The following is a 16,507-nucleotide window of genomic DNA, read 5'->3' on the forward strand; positions in this document are numbered from 1 at the left end:
AATAAGTTACTTTTATAAACCCAAGATGCCATATGATGACATTTTCAGCTTTTAGACTCAAGGAAGCTAGTGGCCTGCTAAGTTAATAGACTCCAACTCGTTTTTACCTATCAGTGAAACGATGTTAGTTCAGACACAGAGGTGGACCAGGAACAGCTGTTTCAGAGGGCTAGAACTCAAGATAAGGGAGTCACCTCTGGACCTGCAACAGTCCCATCTCTCCACAGTTTTCTAGTTGGTCGTTCATTCAGGTATGCCTTGTTTTAAGGAGTTTTCCTTCCTGGTTCCAAACAGGAAGCACTTTCTAGAGGGAAGGCAGGGTTATCCAACTGTTCTCTGCCTACCTATTATTATGAATTATCTTGGCTGTGGTATGGTGTCATTCTGAGTCACTTCCATCATTAATTTTAAATCAGTTCCTAGCTACCAGGAAGAAGGTAGGCAAGGACGTCTAGGACTTATCTTAGAAGATATGCCTCCAGTATAAACTCATTACTTAATTTAAAGCCTTCAAAGGCAGTAGAAACCACATGAAATGTGTAAAATTGTATATGGGCCAGGATATTATACATTATGCTGCCATTTCTCCCTAAGGGCAAGCTTACCGTTTTGGCAAAATAAAAGGATGGAATCAAATTTGGTAATTTATAGAACTGTGTGTTTACCATGCCTTATGGCCATGTGCTTGTATGTAATCTTCCAAGTCACAGGGCAAGAAAATATACCATGACCATAGAGACACACATGCTAATGTTTTACCTGATTTTTCTTAAATCAATAAAAAATTTATATCATAGCTCAGAGTGCCTAATTCTTCTTCTCATGTGGAAAAAAATATTTTACGAATTTCTGAAGTCACAGGAATAAGTAAAATAATATGTTGTTGAATAAAATACACTTCATGACAGGCTTATTCAGTCCTGTTCCCTGACCTTCCAGGATTCTCTCCAATATTTTAGCTCAACAATTACTAAACAAAGAACCCAGCAGCAAGGATATTCAGCCTTGATTCTAACGGAAGGGAATATGTATAAGTTAAGAGAAAAATACTTTTATGTATAAAATTTTATTCATAAAATACAGTTTAGAAATGAGCAATTACTACATTTGACACATGACTCTAGGTTACAATGCTTGCAAGATATTTAGTAGATGCGTGGAATGAAGACATAGACTTAAGGTGAAAATACAGGTTGGCATTTATGAGGTAAAGTTTAACAATTTCAAAGTCCTGCGTATTTCACTCGAAAAGATTCTTCTGTTTGTATGTGCATTTCTCTGCAGGTACCACATCATTGTTATCATCCTGGTGTACTGTTTCCCATTGCTCATTATGGGCGTCACCTACACCATCGTTGGAATTACTCTCTGGGGTGGAGAGATCCCAGGAGACACCTGTGACAAGTACCATGAACAGCTGAAGGCTAAGCGGAAGGTATTGTCCCATATAACTGACCAGTAAACTGACCCATGTAAACTGACCAGTAAACTTCCCAGCTGTTGCACTGGAAGTCAACTTCCAAGGAGGAATGTGCTCATTTGATTGTAGAAATATGTTCTCATATCTCACATTCTAAATGCCTCCTTTGTTTGAAAAGTCTTTTCCTTTGCATAATCTCTATATTCTTGCTGGCAAACCTCAGCCCCTGGAAAGTCTGCAAATGTCTGACTACAGTAGAACCATCACATCCTTAAGGATGAGCTGTTTTGTCAGTCCCTGATGTAGCCCATTCTCAATTACTCTACCTGAAGTTCTCAAAGTTTCTCTTAAATGGAATCTGGCTAGTTTTATTTCCACGTGCATGGCTGCATTTTACAGTGCTTGATCAGAGCACCTCTGCTGTACTCTGAAATCGGCTCAAAGCTGCTTTTATCCTGAGTGACCAGGCTCTCTGAAGTTAGAAGGGTGGAATTTTCACAACCTCTGTGTCTACTCTTCCTCACTGTCCTCTTCTCCCTCTTCTTCTATCTGCCTTTTTCTCTCCTTCACCATCATCTCTCCCCTTCCTCTCTCTTCTTCCCTGATCTGTTCCTCCTCTTCTCCTTTCTCTCTCCCCTCCCCATCATACTCCCCTTCCCCTCTCTCATTCCTTCCCCATCTGTCCCTCCCCTTCTTCTCTCTCTCTCCTCCCCCCAACTGTTCCTTCCTCTTTTCCTCTCTCTCTTCTTACCCCATCATCTCTCCCCTTCTCCTCTCACTCTCCATTTTGCATCTTTCCCTTCTACCTATCTTCTCTTCCCTCCAGTTCGTTCTTTTCTCCTCTCTCTCTTCATCCTCCTCTGTCTCTCCCCTTCTCCTGTCTCTCTCTCTCTCTCTCTCTCTCTCTCTCTCTCTCCTCTCCCCCAACTGTCCCTCCCCTTCTCTTTCACCTTCTCTTCTCTTTCCTTCCTTTCTCTTCTGTTCCTAACATATGTATATGCTTGATAATGTCAGTAGTGGTATTCTACAATTCATTAAATGAAATGAAAAAAAATATTTCTGATCATTCAACTTAAATACTAAAATCCCTAAAATTCTACTAGGAAACAGATTTTTCACATCATTTCATAAACATGGCAGACACTGTTATTTATTCTATTTAGAACTGCTTAATTTAATTATTGAATTACCTACCAATGACACTCCTTTTAAAGTTTTTTTATAATCCCAGAATATCTTGCCTACTTCTATGTCATTAACGATCAAACCAATTTTTAAAATATTATAGAACAAATGTTTCTGTTTTGACAACACATCCTCTGCCTGACAATAACAAATGATTACTAAACAATATTATTTTTAGTTGTTATACATCACAACTCTTTATATTTAAAAACAGGAAGTGATCATTATTTATTTCTGACTAGATACAGATATCATATGTATAATTTAATTTTGTTTTTCAAAACTTCATCTTAAAGAAATTGACCTTCAACCTTTAAAACATGAGGGGGAAAAACCTAAAATAGGATATGCTTCAACAATATGCTCATTTTTATTTTTTATTATCTTTATCATCATCATTATTATTGGATGATATCACTACGTGTCACAGGTTGAAGGTTAGAGGATAAATTTTAATAAATGTAGGTCTATTATTCCAAGTTTTAATTGTTTTGTGTATATATGTAATATTTCTTTAGGGAGAAATGAAAATTATAAATTTGTTCTTTTATTTGTTAACATAAAGTCTCATTGAGAAAAAAAACCAAGAGAATGTTTGTCTCTTTCACTCTTTTCCATTACTGGTGAAAATACAACATATGTGTACCTTGATTTGTTACCTACACTTTCAGAGTAGAAATACCAACCCACACAGGAACATCACTGTCCTAGACTATTTCAGAGAAGACAACACATAAAATTCCAGATGCATTTCTCTTTCTCTCAGAGTTTGTAGTGACAGAAAATGTAAAATTCCATTGTGGCTATGGGCATCTCACAGCCAGTCACCTGGACCTTGGATTTCCTAACAGTGTGTGTGTGGTTCTAACAAACAGCGTCCGAACAGCAAATCTCTTTACCTTAATTATAAAGAATAGATATCTCTTCATATCTTCTCATTTAAAAAAATAGCTGCTAACTTCATTTTATCTGACACATAATAGTTGCAAAGTTAGATAGATAGATAGATAGATAGATAGATAGATAGATAGATAGATAGATAGACAGATAGAAAGCACTTAAATATCATGTAGCCGATGGATATCTCCATCTCATTTGTATGTGTGTGTGTATTCACATATGTACGTGTATATGTATGAAAATATCCTGGTTAGTGCGAAATATCATACAATGTCTCTATTCAGCATGAAAGTCTTATATTTTTTAAGTCATCACATCTGCAACTCTTGTGTTAAATTTTCTTTTTAGTTATGATCTGTTTCCTAGGGAATTAATTCATTATTGGTAATACTAATTAGACTTGAGACAGGATACCAAAGTACTGGATATAGTAGTACAAAATAGCCATGTCAGGATAACAACTCCACAAACAACTTTGGTCTAGTCCTTTAAGATGATTGGCAGACGTTGGCTGACATCTTCAAAAACATGTGTTTAAAAACACACACATTAGCTGGGCAGTGGTGGTGAACCCCTTTAATGCCAGCCCACGGAAGATGGAAGCAGGTGGATCTCTAATCCTTAGAGTTATGCTATATTGAATCCTTTGAAGAATAGCTAGTACATTGTATGGATAGGTCAACTAAAAGAATAAGATACAGAGGATATTGCCATCTCTTATAAATGTGTTAAGTACCATTTTAAAGTATTGGTTAAAACATAAAAGGTTCTACATATTTAGTAGATTAAAGCTGTGTAAATCAAAAGAGGAGTTAGAATTTTTAGTAGGGCAGAGAGAATCACCATTGCTTCAGTTTTCTTACTTTCTTATTTTAGAGTAAGCAGAGGTTCTCATACAAAGGAGTGATCACTTTGAGACTCACTTGCATCTAGTCATTTATTGCTATCCCTTTACCCTGGTATGATGAATTCACGGAGTCACACTTTGTACTTTCAGAGAAGAGTTTATAGTTAATAAATTAAATACATGCTGCCCAAATAGGGACAATTAATCTATGAAGGACCCTGTCTTCCAGGTTTTTAATATTCTTAATCTCCTGATTTGTAGGAATGTAGAAGAAAGTTACAACTGTAGAAGAAAGTTTTAGGTTGCCATATATGTGTAGAATCATCACCCTTGGACCTAAATTGACTAAGTTTTATTGTCCAGTTAATTTTTACATCAGAGAATACTTAAGATCTCTCTTCTTGCTTGTTTATTTGTTTGTTAGTTTTTATACAGAGCTTTTTACATAGCATTTTGAAAAGCCTAAGATTCAGTTCTTTGGGGGGAGGCAGTTTCTATGCAGTTTTAACTGGGTTTGGTCATCTTTCAATACAGTTTGGCCAAGGTAAACTTATGTGTACTAGTGGTATCTTCAGGTTAAATGCTCATTCTATTCCTAACATCTAGGAAACTGTACCTCTTGCCTATGAAATAAAACCAAACTCATTGTCATTTTGAATGGATAGATATAACCTGAATCTGGAGATTTACAATTTTACAGTAAGTTGAATAAACTGTGGGAAATTTTAACAATTGCCCAGACCCATTTTTCCACAACCAGATCATTGTTTTACATGTCATTTAATTCTCTCATAGATAAAAGGCACACTGTAACAGGGTCCTTCTGCCCAAAGGAAATTTCTGGAGCCCTGGGAGAACAAAGGACATATTTTAAAATTCAAAAGGACAATTCCTTCTACTGCCAAATTTCTACTCCTTTTTTTTTTTAACTTAACAAATTGGTATATTTAGCAGCCTTACAGAAGTGAGAAATAGTAGTTGACCTTAAAGAAAAAGAGAGAGAGACATAAAAGGTTCACCCTATACTGAGAAAAAAAAGACAAAATAGTGCCTAGCTGGGTCCCTTCTCCCACTGAAAGGAGCCGGCTAGCAGCTTCTCAGCATCAGAGCTTGGTTCTGAGAAATAATTGTCTTTCCCTGGGTTGGACCAGAAGCATAAATTATTGAGAAAGGCATACCTGGAATTGGGACAGAAAGTTAATACTTTCCTTTTTCTTTTTTAAAAGATTTGTTTATGTTATGTGTGTAAGTACATAGTGTCTTCAGACACACCAGAAAAAGACATCAGATCTCATTACAGATGGTTGTAGGCCACCATGTCATTGCTGGTATTTGAACTCAGGACCTCTGGAAGAGCAGTCAGTGCTCTTAACCACTGAGCCATCTCTCCAACCCACGTTCCTTTTTCTTAATTTGAGTGTTTTAAAATCTGTGAATTATTTCAGTTTTTTACTGAAAATCTGGAGGATGGGAAGATTTTGCCTCAGTGTGAAGAAGCCACTGCATGATCAACCCAATGGGGGCTGGCAATTATCAAATTATTCTAGCTGACAACCATACATTTTAGCATCTATCACAGGCTTATTCCAAATATCCATTTTGTTTGAATTTGGCTAATTTATGAGTTCTTGGAAAGTATATATTGGAAGCTCTGATGACACAGGCAATAGGGAAATCTCATTAATTGTCAAGCAAGGTTTTACTGTCTAAGGAGGACTGAAGCAGATGTCTGGATCAGATACTGCTGCCTTTAGCTGCTTGAGAACGTTAGCAAATGGGCATGATGTTGTGCTTTGTAATGCAAGGGAGCACTTAACAAGTGGGGCACTCGGTAACTTAAAAACTAGCTGTAAGACTTTTGAGCCAGTTCTACAAGTCAGAGGCTCAACAAACCATTTGACTTCCCTCTCTTGGTATTCCTCAGCTCTATGTTCCCTCTCTGTTGTGTGTCCTTGTTGGTAATCAATAGTATGAGTTTCTAAAACTGAGTACATTTGGTATTACTTTTTCATATATCTATGGTAATCCCTGACTCTTCACGGAAAATCCAGATTGTGCTTAAGGAAACAAATGGGGCACCCTGACCACATCAACTGTATCTGTTTTAAGGAGAAAGTAAGAGTTAAATTGGCACCGTTTCTTGTTCTAGTGTCCATCTGACTTATGGGTACACACTGACGTGGACACTGCCTTATTGGTAGTTAATGGGTCATTGTCTGGGAGCTGAGGGTACTTACCCAAGATCATTTCTTCTTTCCTTTAGAGTTACCAAGGAGAATAAAAGGCGAACCCCACACCCACATGCATTCCCTTCCAGGTAATAAGACAGGTCTCCAACTCTACAACTCTAGAGGAAATTTTCTTTTGTTCTTTTTTTTTTTTTTTTTTTTTTTTTGTCTTTCTTGTTAAAGATGGAAGCACTTAGTGATCTGAAGTGACACTGGAGTCTCCAGGACAGTCTCATTACCATCTTGTATAATCGAATTTTACTGACTTAAGAAGCCTTGTTTCTCATTTTATTTTAGAAAAAAAAATGTTACTTTATGATAAAAAAATTTGTAAAAATTTATATGGGCTGGAGACATGGCTCAGTGGTTAAGGACCCTGACTGTTCTTCCAGAGGTCCTGAGTTCAATTCTCAGCAACCATAGGGTGGCTAACAACCACCTGTAATGGGATCCGATGCCTTCTTCTGGTGTGTCTGAAGAGACAACAGTGTACTCACATATATAAAATAAATAAATAAATCTTTTTTTAAATCTATATGATAATTGCTTTACTAAACATATATACCTTTAAGTCTTTTATATTTTTCTATTTACTTATCCTTTAGGCTTTATTTTGATTCATTTTTAAAATTATGTCTTGAAGCAACATTTTAAGAAATTTTCAATTAAAACAGTCCTTTTCCCATGGAAAAACCATTATTTTATCATATTAATTGCTTTTTGTAGGTGGAATCATATGTCTCAGTGTAAATTTAAAGTTGTTAGCAATAATTAACAGTGAAGTCCCAAGGAAGAGTCAGTTTTCAGTTATCAGCTATATATCAACAATATAACCCAACAGTATGTCTTATTTATTAAGAGGGCCAAATGTATGTTGCTTCTTCTTCAAAACTTAAGAAGCTAAGGTTACTTGTGTATGCCAGTTTTGGAAAAATGACTGGGCTGAGCTACATTGGACTCAGAGTAGGGATGCTGTTGCCTTTGACCAGACTGCTTTCTACTCAGAAAAGCATTTAACCACTGTAAGCTGTGGCTTCAGACTCTCTTACAGCACCTTGGCTCTGCTGGAGAATTCCACACTTTAATGAGCAGGCCCAGAGCATCTGGAGTCTGACATCTACTGACCCATGATGCCTTATGAAGATAACAAAATGGAAACAGCTCACAAGTGAAATTTATTTCTCAGTAAAATAGTAAGATGTCTGCTTAACCATTTACATATGAACACTACACATGGGTTCCACCCAATAAAACTTACAGATATTCTTTTAACTACTGTGAAGAGACCTTTCTATCTCTCAGATGCTGTGATTTACTTACTGTCTGGAAACCTGAACAGCATGGAGCAAAATAACTTAAACATCTAATCAAGGGATATATCCCAACCAATAGAATAGGTAAAGAAATGTTAACAATTCTAAAGGCATCCTGTTTTCATTTGTTTGTCTGTCTGTTTTTCACTATGTAGCCCTGGTTGACCTTGAACTCAAAAAGAGCTGCCTACTTCTGCTTCCTTGGGTGTTGAGATTAAAGATGTAAGCTATGATACCTAGCAATCCTTATACTTCTAACAAGTCATAGTTTACTTATTTGTCAAATAGTTTAAGTCATAAATTGGAAGGGTTTGGGCTAATTTAACAGTTTTAATTTATGTGTGTAATCACTTACCTATAAGCAAAATGGTAACATGTAAACATGCAATCATACGTGTAGAGATAAGGCAATGTATGCCTATCCAAATAAACACATGCAAAATACATTTTAAAAATCACAAATATTTCTTAATTTTGTTAAATTTATTATCTGTATGCTTTTAGGCTGTTAATGTAACTTTCTCAGTAACTCTAATATATTTTTTGTATCCAAAGTTCTAATTTCAAATCTATTCTTTTCAAGTTGAATGATGAGCTGAAGTCAGGAAGAAAATTGATCTCCTTTATTTAACTCTAAACATAAACATGATTTGAGGCATAGTAGAAAACAAAATGTCAAAATAAAATGACTGATATGTGGACTATATATCTTGTATTTTAATTTTTAAAGAGATCAAAACAAAGGAGTAGATGTCTTTAGGAACAGAAATTTATTTTGTAATGCATTGTAAAATAATCAAGAAGAATGCAATAATCACTTTGGAGAGTTATAGGTAGGATCCTCTGTCATAATTTGTTTCCTATCAGACATACAAAACTACTTTTTATGTTTACTCACTTTTTATTACACACCATATACATATACATGCACATACACATACACATACATATACATATAAATATACATATATTCTGTGCACTGTTACTTGTATGTGTATTTTCATGGGGGACCATTTGATATTGGATAACTTAGGCTTTTATCTAATGAACTTTCAAAAATATATATGACTTATAGAATGATTCATGATACTCAAAGTCAGTGACATGTAGAATTTTTAAAACTCCAGTTAATTGCTTAAATACTCGGAAATTTACAGGTCTTGTTGCTATGAAAATGTGTCTGTAAAATTTAAAACTCGGGAAGAGTGAAGTTCTCAGCCTTGGCTGTTTCTATGTACACCATGAGTAGCTTGGATTAGATTCAACTTCTTTCTCAGCTCTTCACACGCCCTTTCCCAAAATCTTCATGTCCTTGTTTTATTGTTTCTAAAACTGAGCCCATTTTGTGTTGTAAACTCATTCTTGTATGTGCAACCTTTCCCTGGAGAACAGTCAGCCTACCTATGGCTACATCTTAAAGTGTAGCTATTCTTCTCTCGGCGGCTCACATTGCCAGTAGCTTCTCAGACAGAGATAGTACTTTTCTCCTTGACCTCCCATCCGTGCTGGGACTGTTATCAGGCCAGAGCTTACAGAGGCTTTCTGTGTGCTCTCAAAACCAGTGTCTTTTCATAAGTGCATGTGCCCAACTGTGTCTAGAAACCACTGTTTCCTTGTAGTCACTTGCCAACTCTGGCTCTTACAATCTTCTTTCTCTTCTTCCCCAGTAATTCCTGAGCTATGGAAAAAAGGGCTTTTATATAAATGGGCCATTTAGAGCTGAACATACCTTTCTTAGTTTCTGTACTTTGACCAGTTGAGAGTCTCTGTGTTAACTGCTACTTAATGCAGAAGTTTTCTCTAATAAAGGTTGAGGGATTTGTTAGCCTATGGTGATAATGATAAGTCACTAGGGCTTAGTTTAATGCTATGTACATTAACAAAATAATAAGATTTCCCCTAGGATGTATGACCTGCTCTTGGAGTAGCCATAGGTTCTTGGACTGATGATATTGCCAGGATTAGCACAAGCCTTAAATCCAGTCAGAAAGTGGTTGGTTACTACCATGATTGTTATGCCACTGTTGTACCAGTGGGCATGTCCTGACAGGTCTGTGTCACTGTAGCTTACAGGGTTCAGAGATGGGTAATGCTGGTGTTTGTTTTACTCCTCCAATAAGAATAGCAATCCCAGCCCTATCAAAGCTAGTGTGGTGATTCAAATACATATGCTCCCCATAGATTCATGTGTGTGATGACTTGATCCATAGAATGGCACAACTAGGAGGTGTGGCCTTGTTGGAGGAAGTGTATCACTGTAGGGGTGGGCTTTGAAGTCATATATATATGCTTAAGTTCTACCCAGTGTATACACAGTCCTGTTCTGTGACCAAGATATAGAACTCTTAGCTCCTCCAGCTCCATGTCTGCCTGCAAGCTGCCCTGCTTTTCTGCCATCATGATAAACTAAACCCTTTCAAACTGTAAACTAGCCCACACTAAATATTTTATTATATAAGATTTTTCATAATCATGGTGTCTATTCATAACAATAAGACCCTAACTAAGACAGAAGTTGGTACCAGCAATAGGAATTGCTATGATAGGCCTAACCATGTTTTTGTTTGGAGAAATGCGGATTTTAGGACTTTGGGTTAGAAATGCAGATAAACGCTCTAAACACTGCTTAATGGGCCATTCTAGAGTCTCTCCTGTGGTTCACTCTTATGAAGAGTGTTTTGATCAAATGTAGCAAGCTGAGAAAGAAAACTAAAACAACATATGGTTCAAGGGTTAAAGGGATACCAGGAATTGGAATGGAGCTAAATCTTGTGTTCAAAGACATAAACCAATAAAAGATATTAAATGTAATTAAGGCAATCAGAATATTATCAGGGAAAGATCCCACCCAACTAAGCTTCCATTTTGCCAAAAGGATGTTTTCTCAAGGGACATTACCACCTATGTGTTTGTGGTTATAAATGGAATAGTTATAAAATGTTAGCCATTATTTTAGCCCTGTAATACTTTATACTTTTGAAGCTTTATAAGAGACAGTTATATCATGTTAGGCATTATTTTGACCTGGTTATTGTTTTCTTTAGGCATAAAAAGTTTTGATTATGTGGCAAGTTGACAAGTGGTAGATTGTGATGCCTATCTCTACTTGTCATCTTGACTCATTCTGGAATGAACTACAGTTGAGAAATGGAGAGCCCACCTGTGATCTAAATCTTGAGGCAGGATGACAACATGTCTTTGATTTGGATCTTGAATCTAGAAGACACAGGCTTTTGATTGGGATCATAAGGTTAAATGACATTCACTTTTGATCTAGATTGACACATGCCTTTAATCTAAACCTTGAGGTATGGTGGCCATTCTTATAAATTTCTTGTGATAAGAAATTTTTAAAAAGCTTAGGTCCAGGCTTGGTGATTATGCCTTTAGTCCCAGAATTCAGGAGACAGAAGCATGTTTATCTCTGAGTTCAAGTTCAACCTGATCTACAGAACAAGTTTTAGGAAAGCCAAGCTTAGTCAGTGAAGGAAACCACTGAAAACAAAAAGTTGATAAATATGTAATGGAATTAGAAAGCTATGTTCCACCCATAGAATTCTGGCTTTAGAATCAAGGATGGAATCTCCCTCACCAACTGAGGAAAATTGCTGAGGCTAGGAATGTGGCAGGGGTGTTCCTTCATGCAGACCTACAAAGGCCATCGCATGAAGCTGTGAAGATGAAATCTGGATTGCCTTGGAGACATCAAGATGTTAAAGATGCCAAAGCCATGGGATACCTGCTGAGGAAGTATTCGAACAAGAAATGGAACCAGCCCAGGAGAAAGACATGTGTTGTAGTCAGCAAAGCTAAAAGTATGTGGATATCTGAAGAGCATTTTGAGAAGAGACATGTAGATTACAGAATTTTGCATTTGCTCAGCTGGTGTTTGGTCTTGCTTTGTCCCAATATTCCTTGCCATATTACCTTCCATATGTTTTAGAATGATAATGTATATCCTGTGCTAAGATATGCTGGTAGTATGCAATCTGCTTTTTTAATTCGATTCTATAGGGGATTGTAGTTAAGAGATCCCCATGAGTCTCAGAAGATACTTTGAACTTTTATACAGGATTAAGATTGTTATAGACTATGGAGACTTTTGAGGTTGGACTAAATGCATTTTGTACTATAGTATAGCTACATGCCTATGGGGGCCAGGAAGTGAAATGCAGTAGATTGAATAGGTATGGTCCCATAGACTACTGTGTGAATGGTTGGCCCATAGAGAGTAGCGCTATTAGGAGGTGTGGCACTATAGGAATAGGTATGACCTTGTTGGAGGCAATGTGTCACTGTGGAGGCAGTGTGTCACTGTGGAGAAAGTGTGTCACTGTGAAAGTGGTGTATCACTGTGGAGGAAGTGTATCACTATGAGAGCAGACTTTCAGGCCTCATATATGTGCTCAAGCTCTACTCAGTATAGAACACAGTCTCCTTTTGCTGTCTGTGAAACTCTTGGCACCTCCAGCTCCATGTCTGCCTGCAAGCTGCTTTGCTTCCTGCCATGCCAATAATGAACTAAATCTCTCAAAATGTAAGCCAGCTCCAGTTACATGTTTTCTTTTATAAGAAGTTCCATGGTCTCTTCATAGCAATAAGACTCTGATTAAGATAGCAGGAAGTAACTAATCATCAGGAAGTAACAGTTTACATTGGGGGAATTTGGGTGGCTATTAGACACTGAGGTCCATTGTCAATGCTATTGTTTACTCTCCAGATCTTAACAGGGAGACCATATAGTTGAAGACACCACACACTTGAGTTACCTAGTGAACTTCAAAGCTTAAATTGTTCCAAAGTTTAATTCTTTGAGTTATTAAGTTTACAACCTTACTTAACTTAGAAGGATTTTAAAGTTTCTTTGTCACGCGCCCACGCTTCCCGCCACTAGGAACAGGCATGCAACAAACAGATTCTTCTGAGGATAACCTTTATTGAACAGCACTTTGAGCAGGGGGCTTCTTGAGCAAGAAACTTCTCTCTGAGCCGGGAACTCCCTACCGAGTCCTACTGTCTAGGCGACCTCTCACTCGCAGTCCCCCACGAGCGATCTCTCTGTCCAGTCTCTGTCCACGCGGGACCTCCCGCAATCTCTTTTACTGAGTCTCTCTCCACGTGGTACCTCTCCTATCGGGCTTCTCTCCACATGATATCTCTCCGCCATCCCTCCACGTGGGGTCTCCCACAATCTCTCCACTGTCTTCCTCTTCTCCTCACGTGGGGGAGAAAATGCACTGCTATACATGCCTAGGAGACTCGTGTTGCTACCTGATTGGTGCATCCTCCTGTAGCTCAATCACGTGCCCCAAGAGTGGGCTGTGACTTATGTGGTGCATGCGCATTAAGTCTCTTGGCTGGGCAACAGCTCTGTTTGCTGAGTTCTCGGCGGGAAGCAGGCACCATGTTTGGGTGCAGCACAAACGGCTCCCTACATTTCTTAAGTTCAGATTAATTAATTAAGTATATAATAAAAGGTATTTAGCAGAACCAATAATTCAACTGTACACTGTGGAGAGCCACGATAACATTTGCCATCACTAGATGGCGCTGACTTTCGTTGCTGCAGCCTGGCCCCTCCCTGTAAACAAACTGGGCGCATGTGCAAAGAGTGGTGCGAGTCAAGTCACTGCCCATCCGGGGCATCACGATCAGACCACTGGTGGGCAGCCAATCACACAGTGACCCGCCACCCTTGGGGGTATAAATTAGGGTGCCATTTCCTGCCTGGGGTCTTCCTCTTCAAGATACAATAAACAATTTGCTGCAGAAGGATCCTGGTGTTCCGCGTGCGTTCTTACCGGCGAGACGGTAGCGAGGGACAGTACACAAAACATAAACTTGTTTTCTGTTTTCCAACCAATAGTTATTGATAAGTTTGTCTTTGGCAGCAACTTAAATATTTAACAACTGTATAACTATGTTCTAAATCCACAAATATATCTCAAACTCAGTCACTACTTTGAAATGTGATCACATCTGATTGTTCATAGTTTATATTATACTAGTTAATAATACTTCACAATTTACATCTACTATTCAGCAAGTTAACAATCTATCCCATTCATTCTGTTTTGTTTAGGACTGCCTTAGATTTCCTTGTTTTACTCATGCATAAAAAGTAAAGTTTATCTTAGAGTGATTTTTATCTACTTTTTAAAGATTTTTAATAAGCTAGGTGATGGTGGTACATGCCTTTAATCCCAACACTAACAAGACAGAAGCTAGCAGATCTCTGTGACTTTGAGGCCAGCCTGGTCTACAGAGTGTGTTCTAGGATAGCCAAGGTTATACAGAGAGGCCTTGTCTTGAAAAATCGGAAACAAAATTTATTTAATAGGGCTGGAGAGATGTCTGGGCAGTTAGTAGTACTTGTTACTCTACTAACTAGTCACTGGCTTACAATAGAACTTTAAAAAATTATTTTCTATCAAATTGAAACTTTGTGGCTTTATACTAACAATTCTACTCTTCTACAAGTTTGACTTCTGCAAACACATCAGAGATCTTGTGTCATTTGTCTTCCCATGGCTTGTTTATTTAACCTAGTATAATATTCTATAGTTTTATAAAATAGAAAACATTCTTATTTCATTAGGATAAAAGTATTCTATTGTGTGTGGTACATTTTTTAAAAATAATTTACCCATTAATGTATACTTACACTGACTGTTCATCTTAAATGATGTGAACAATGTTGCAGTGAGTTAGGAATTCCAAATCCTAAGATGCAACTTTCAATTATTTTGTGTGTGCATGTGCATGTGTGCTTGTGTATACACGTGTGCACGAATATGTGTGTGCATGTATGTGTGTACATATCTCCAGAAGTAAAATTGCTAAGTATTATATCATTAACTCAAGTTTATGGAGCCACCAACATACTATCTCTGTAATACTGTACAAATTTACATTTCTACTTATATCATACAAATTTGACTTATTTCCACACAATTGATTTTAACTTTTCTGTAATAACAAATGTGAGGTCATAGTTCACTGTGGTTTTCTGTCACATTCACTGATGTTTAGTGATTTGATACATTTTAAGCTAAGAAAATCCTCTGGGGACATCATAGTAATTGACAGTAAGTTAGATCAGCCACAAGAGACTTGAATGAAAACAGATATATGTTCCAGTCGGTGGGATGTATAAGAACTTAGGAATGAGGCCACTCATGCATCAATTTATTTCCATGAGGAAAAATCTTCTTTTCAAAACTGACTGATAAAATTGTTTTTATATGCCAAAAAAAACAATGACAATAACAACAAAGGAACTGAATCCTGGTCAATTTTCGAGAAGGTGCCATGGGGTGGTGAGAAGAAGGTGTATTCTTTTACTTTGGGATAGTATGTTCTGTATATATCTATTAATTCTAGTTGGTTCAAAGTCTCTGCTAGTTTTGCAGTGTCCTTGTTCAGTTTCTGTTTCCCTGATCTGTCCATTGGTGAGAGTGGGGTATTAAAGTCTCCCACTATTATTGTGTGGGGTGAAATGTATTTTTAGAGCTTTAGTAGGGTTTTTTTTATGAATGTGGGTGATGTTTTATTTGGAGCATATGTGTTAAGGATTGAGAGTTCCTCCTGACAGATTTCCCCGGTAATGAGTAAAAAGTGTCCTTCCATAGCTTTTTTGATAAGTTTTGGTTGGAAATTTGCTTTATTCGATATTAGAATAGCCACTACAGCTTGTTTCTTGGGGCTGTTTGCTTTGGAGCAGAGACTTTGAACCAACTAGAATTAATAGATATATACAGAACATATTATCCTAAAGTAAAAGAATACACCTTCTTCTCAGCACCCCATGGCACCTTCTCGAAAATTCACCACATAATTGGACACAGAGAGAGCCTCAATCGATATAAGAAGATTGAAGTCCTCCCATGCATCCTCTCAGATCACCATGGTCTACGGCTGGTCTTTAACAACAACAAAGACAACAAAAAGCCCACATACACATGGAAACTAAAGAACGCTCTGTTAAAGGATAGCAGGGTCAAAGAAGAAATAAAGAAAGAAATTAAGGATTTTCTAGAATTCAACGAAAACACAACATACCCAAACCTATGGGATGCAATGAAAGCAGTATTGAGAAGAAAAGTCATAGCCCTAAGTGCTTCCAAAAAGAAACTGGAGAGAGCTCACATCAGCAACCTCACAGCACAGCTAAAAGCCCTAGAACAAAAGAAAGCAGATATACCCAAAAAGAGTAGACGGCAAGAAATAATCAAAATAAGGGCAGAAATAGACCAAATAGAAACGAAAACAACCATAGAAAATCAACAAAACCAAGAGTTGGTTCTTTGAGAAAATCAACAAGATTGATAAACCCCTAGCAAGACTAACTAGAGGGCAAAGAGAGAGTATCCAAATTAACAAAATCAGAAAGGAAAGTGGGGACATAACAACTGAAAATGAGGAAATTCAAGAAATCATCAGATGCTACTACAAAAACTTATATTCCACAAAATTGGAAAATCTGGAGGAAATGGATGAATTCCTAGACAGATACAAGGTCCCAAAGTTAAACCAGGACCAAGTAAACCATCTAAATAACCTTATAACACCTAAAGAAATAGAAGAAGTCATCAAAAGCCTCCCAACCAAAAAG

At 37.3% G+C, this 16,507-nt stretch overlaps 1 protein-coding gene across 1 annotated transcript in view; it reads left to right on the top strand.

Annotated features, from left to right (window-relative positions):
* Positions 1-16,507, top strand: part of TACR3 (tachykinin receptor 3) — a gene marked incomplete at both ends in the record, with an annotated part of 108,490 nt that overhangs the window by 38,685 nt on the left and 53,298 nt on the right. The window contains one exon of the mRNA XM_080916531.1: positions 1,285-1,435. Within this exon, the coding sequence (XP_080772657.1) occupies positions 1,285-1,435 (151 nt within the window). The remainder of the gene's footprint in view (positions 1-1,284; positions 1,436-16,507) is intronic.

This window comes from Micromys minutus (genome assembly GCF_963924665.1).
Source record: "Micromys minutus genome assembly, chromosome: 4".
Lineage (NCBI taxonomy): Eukaryota > Metazoa > Chordata > Mammalia > Rodentia > Muridae > Micromys > Micromys minutus.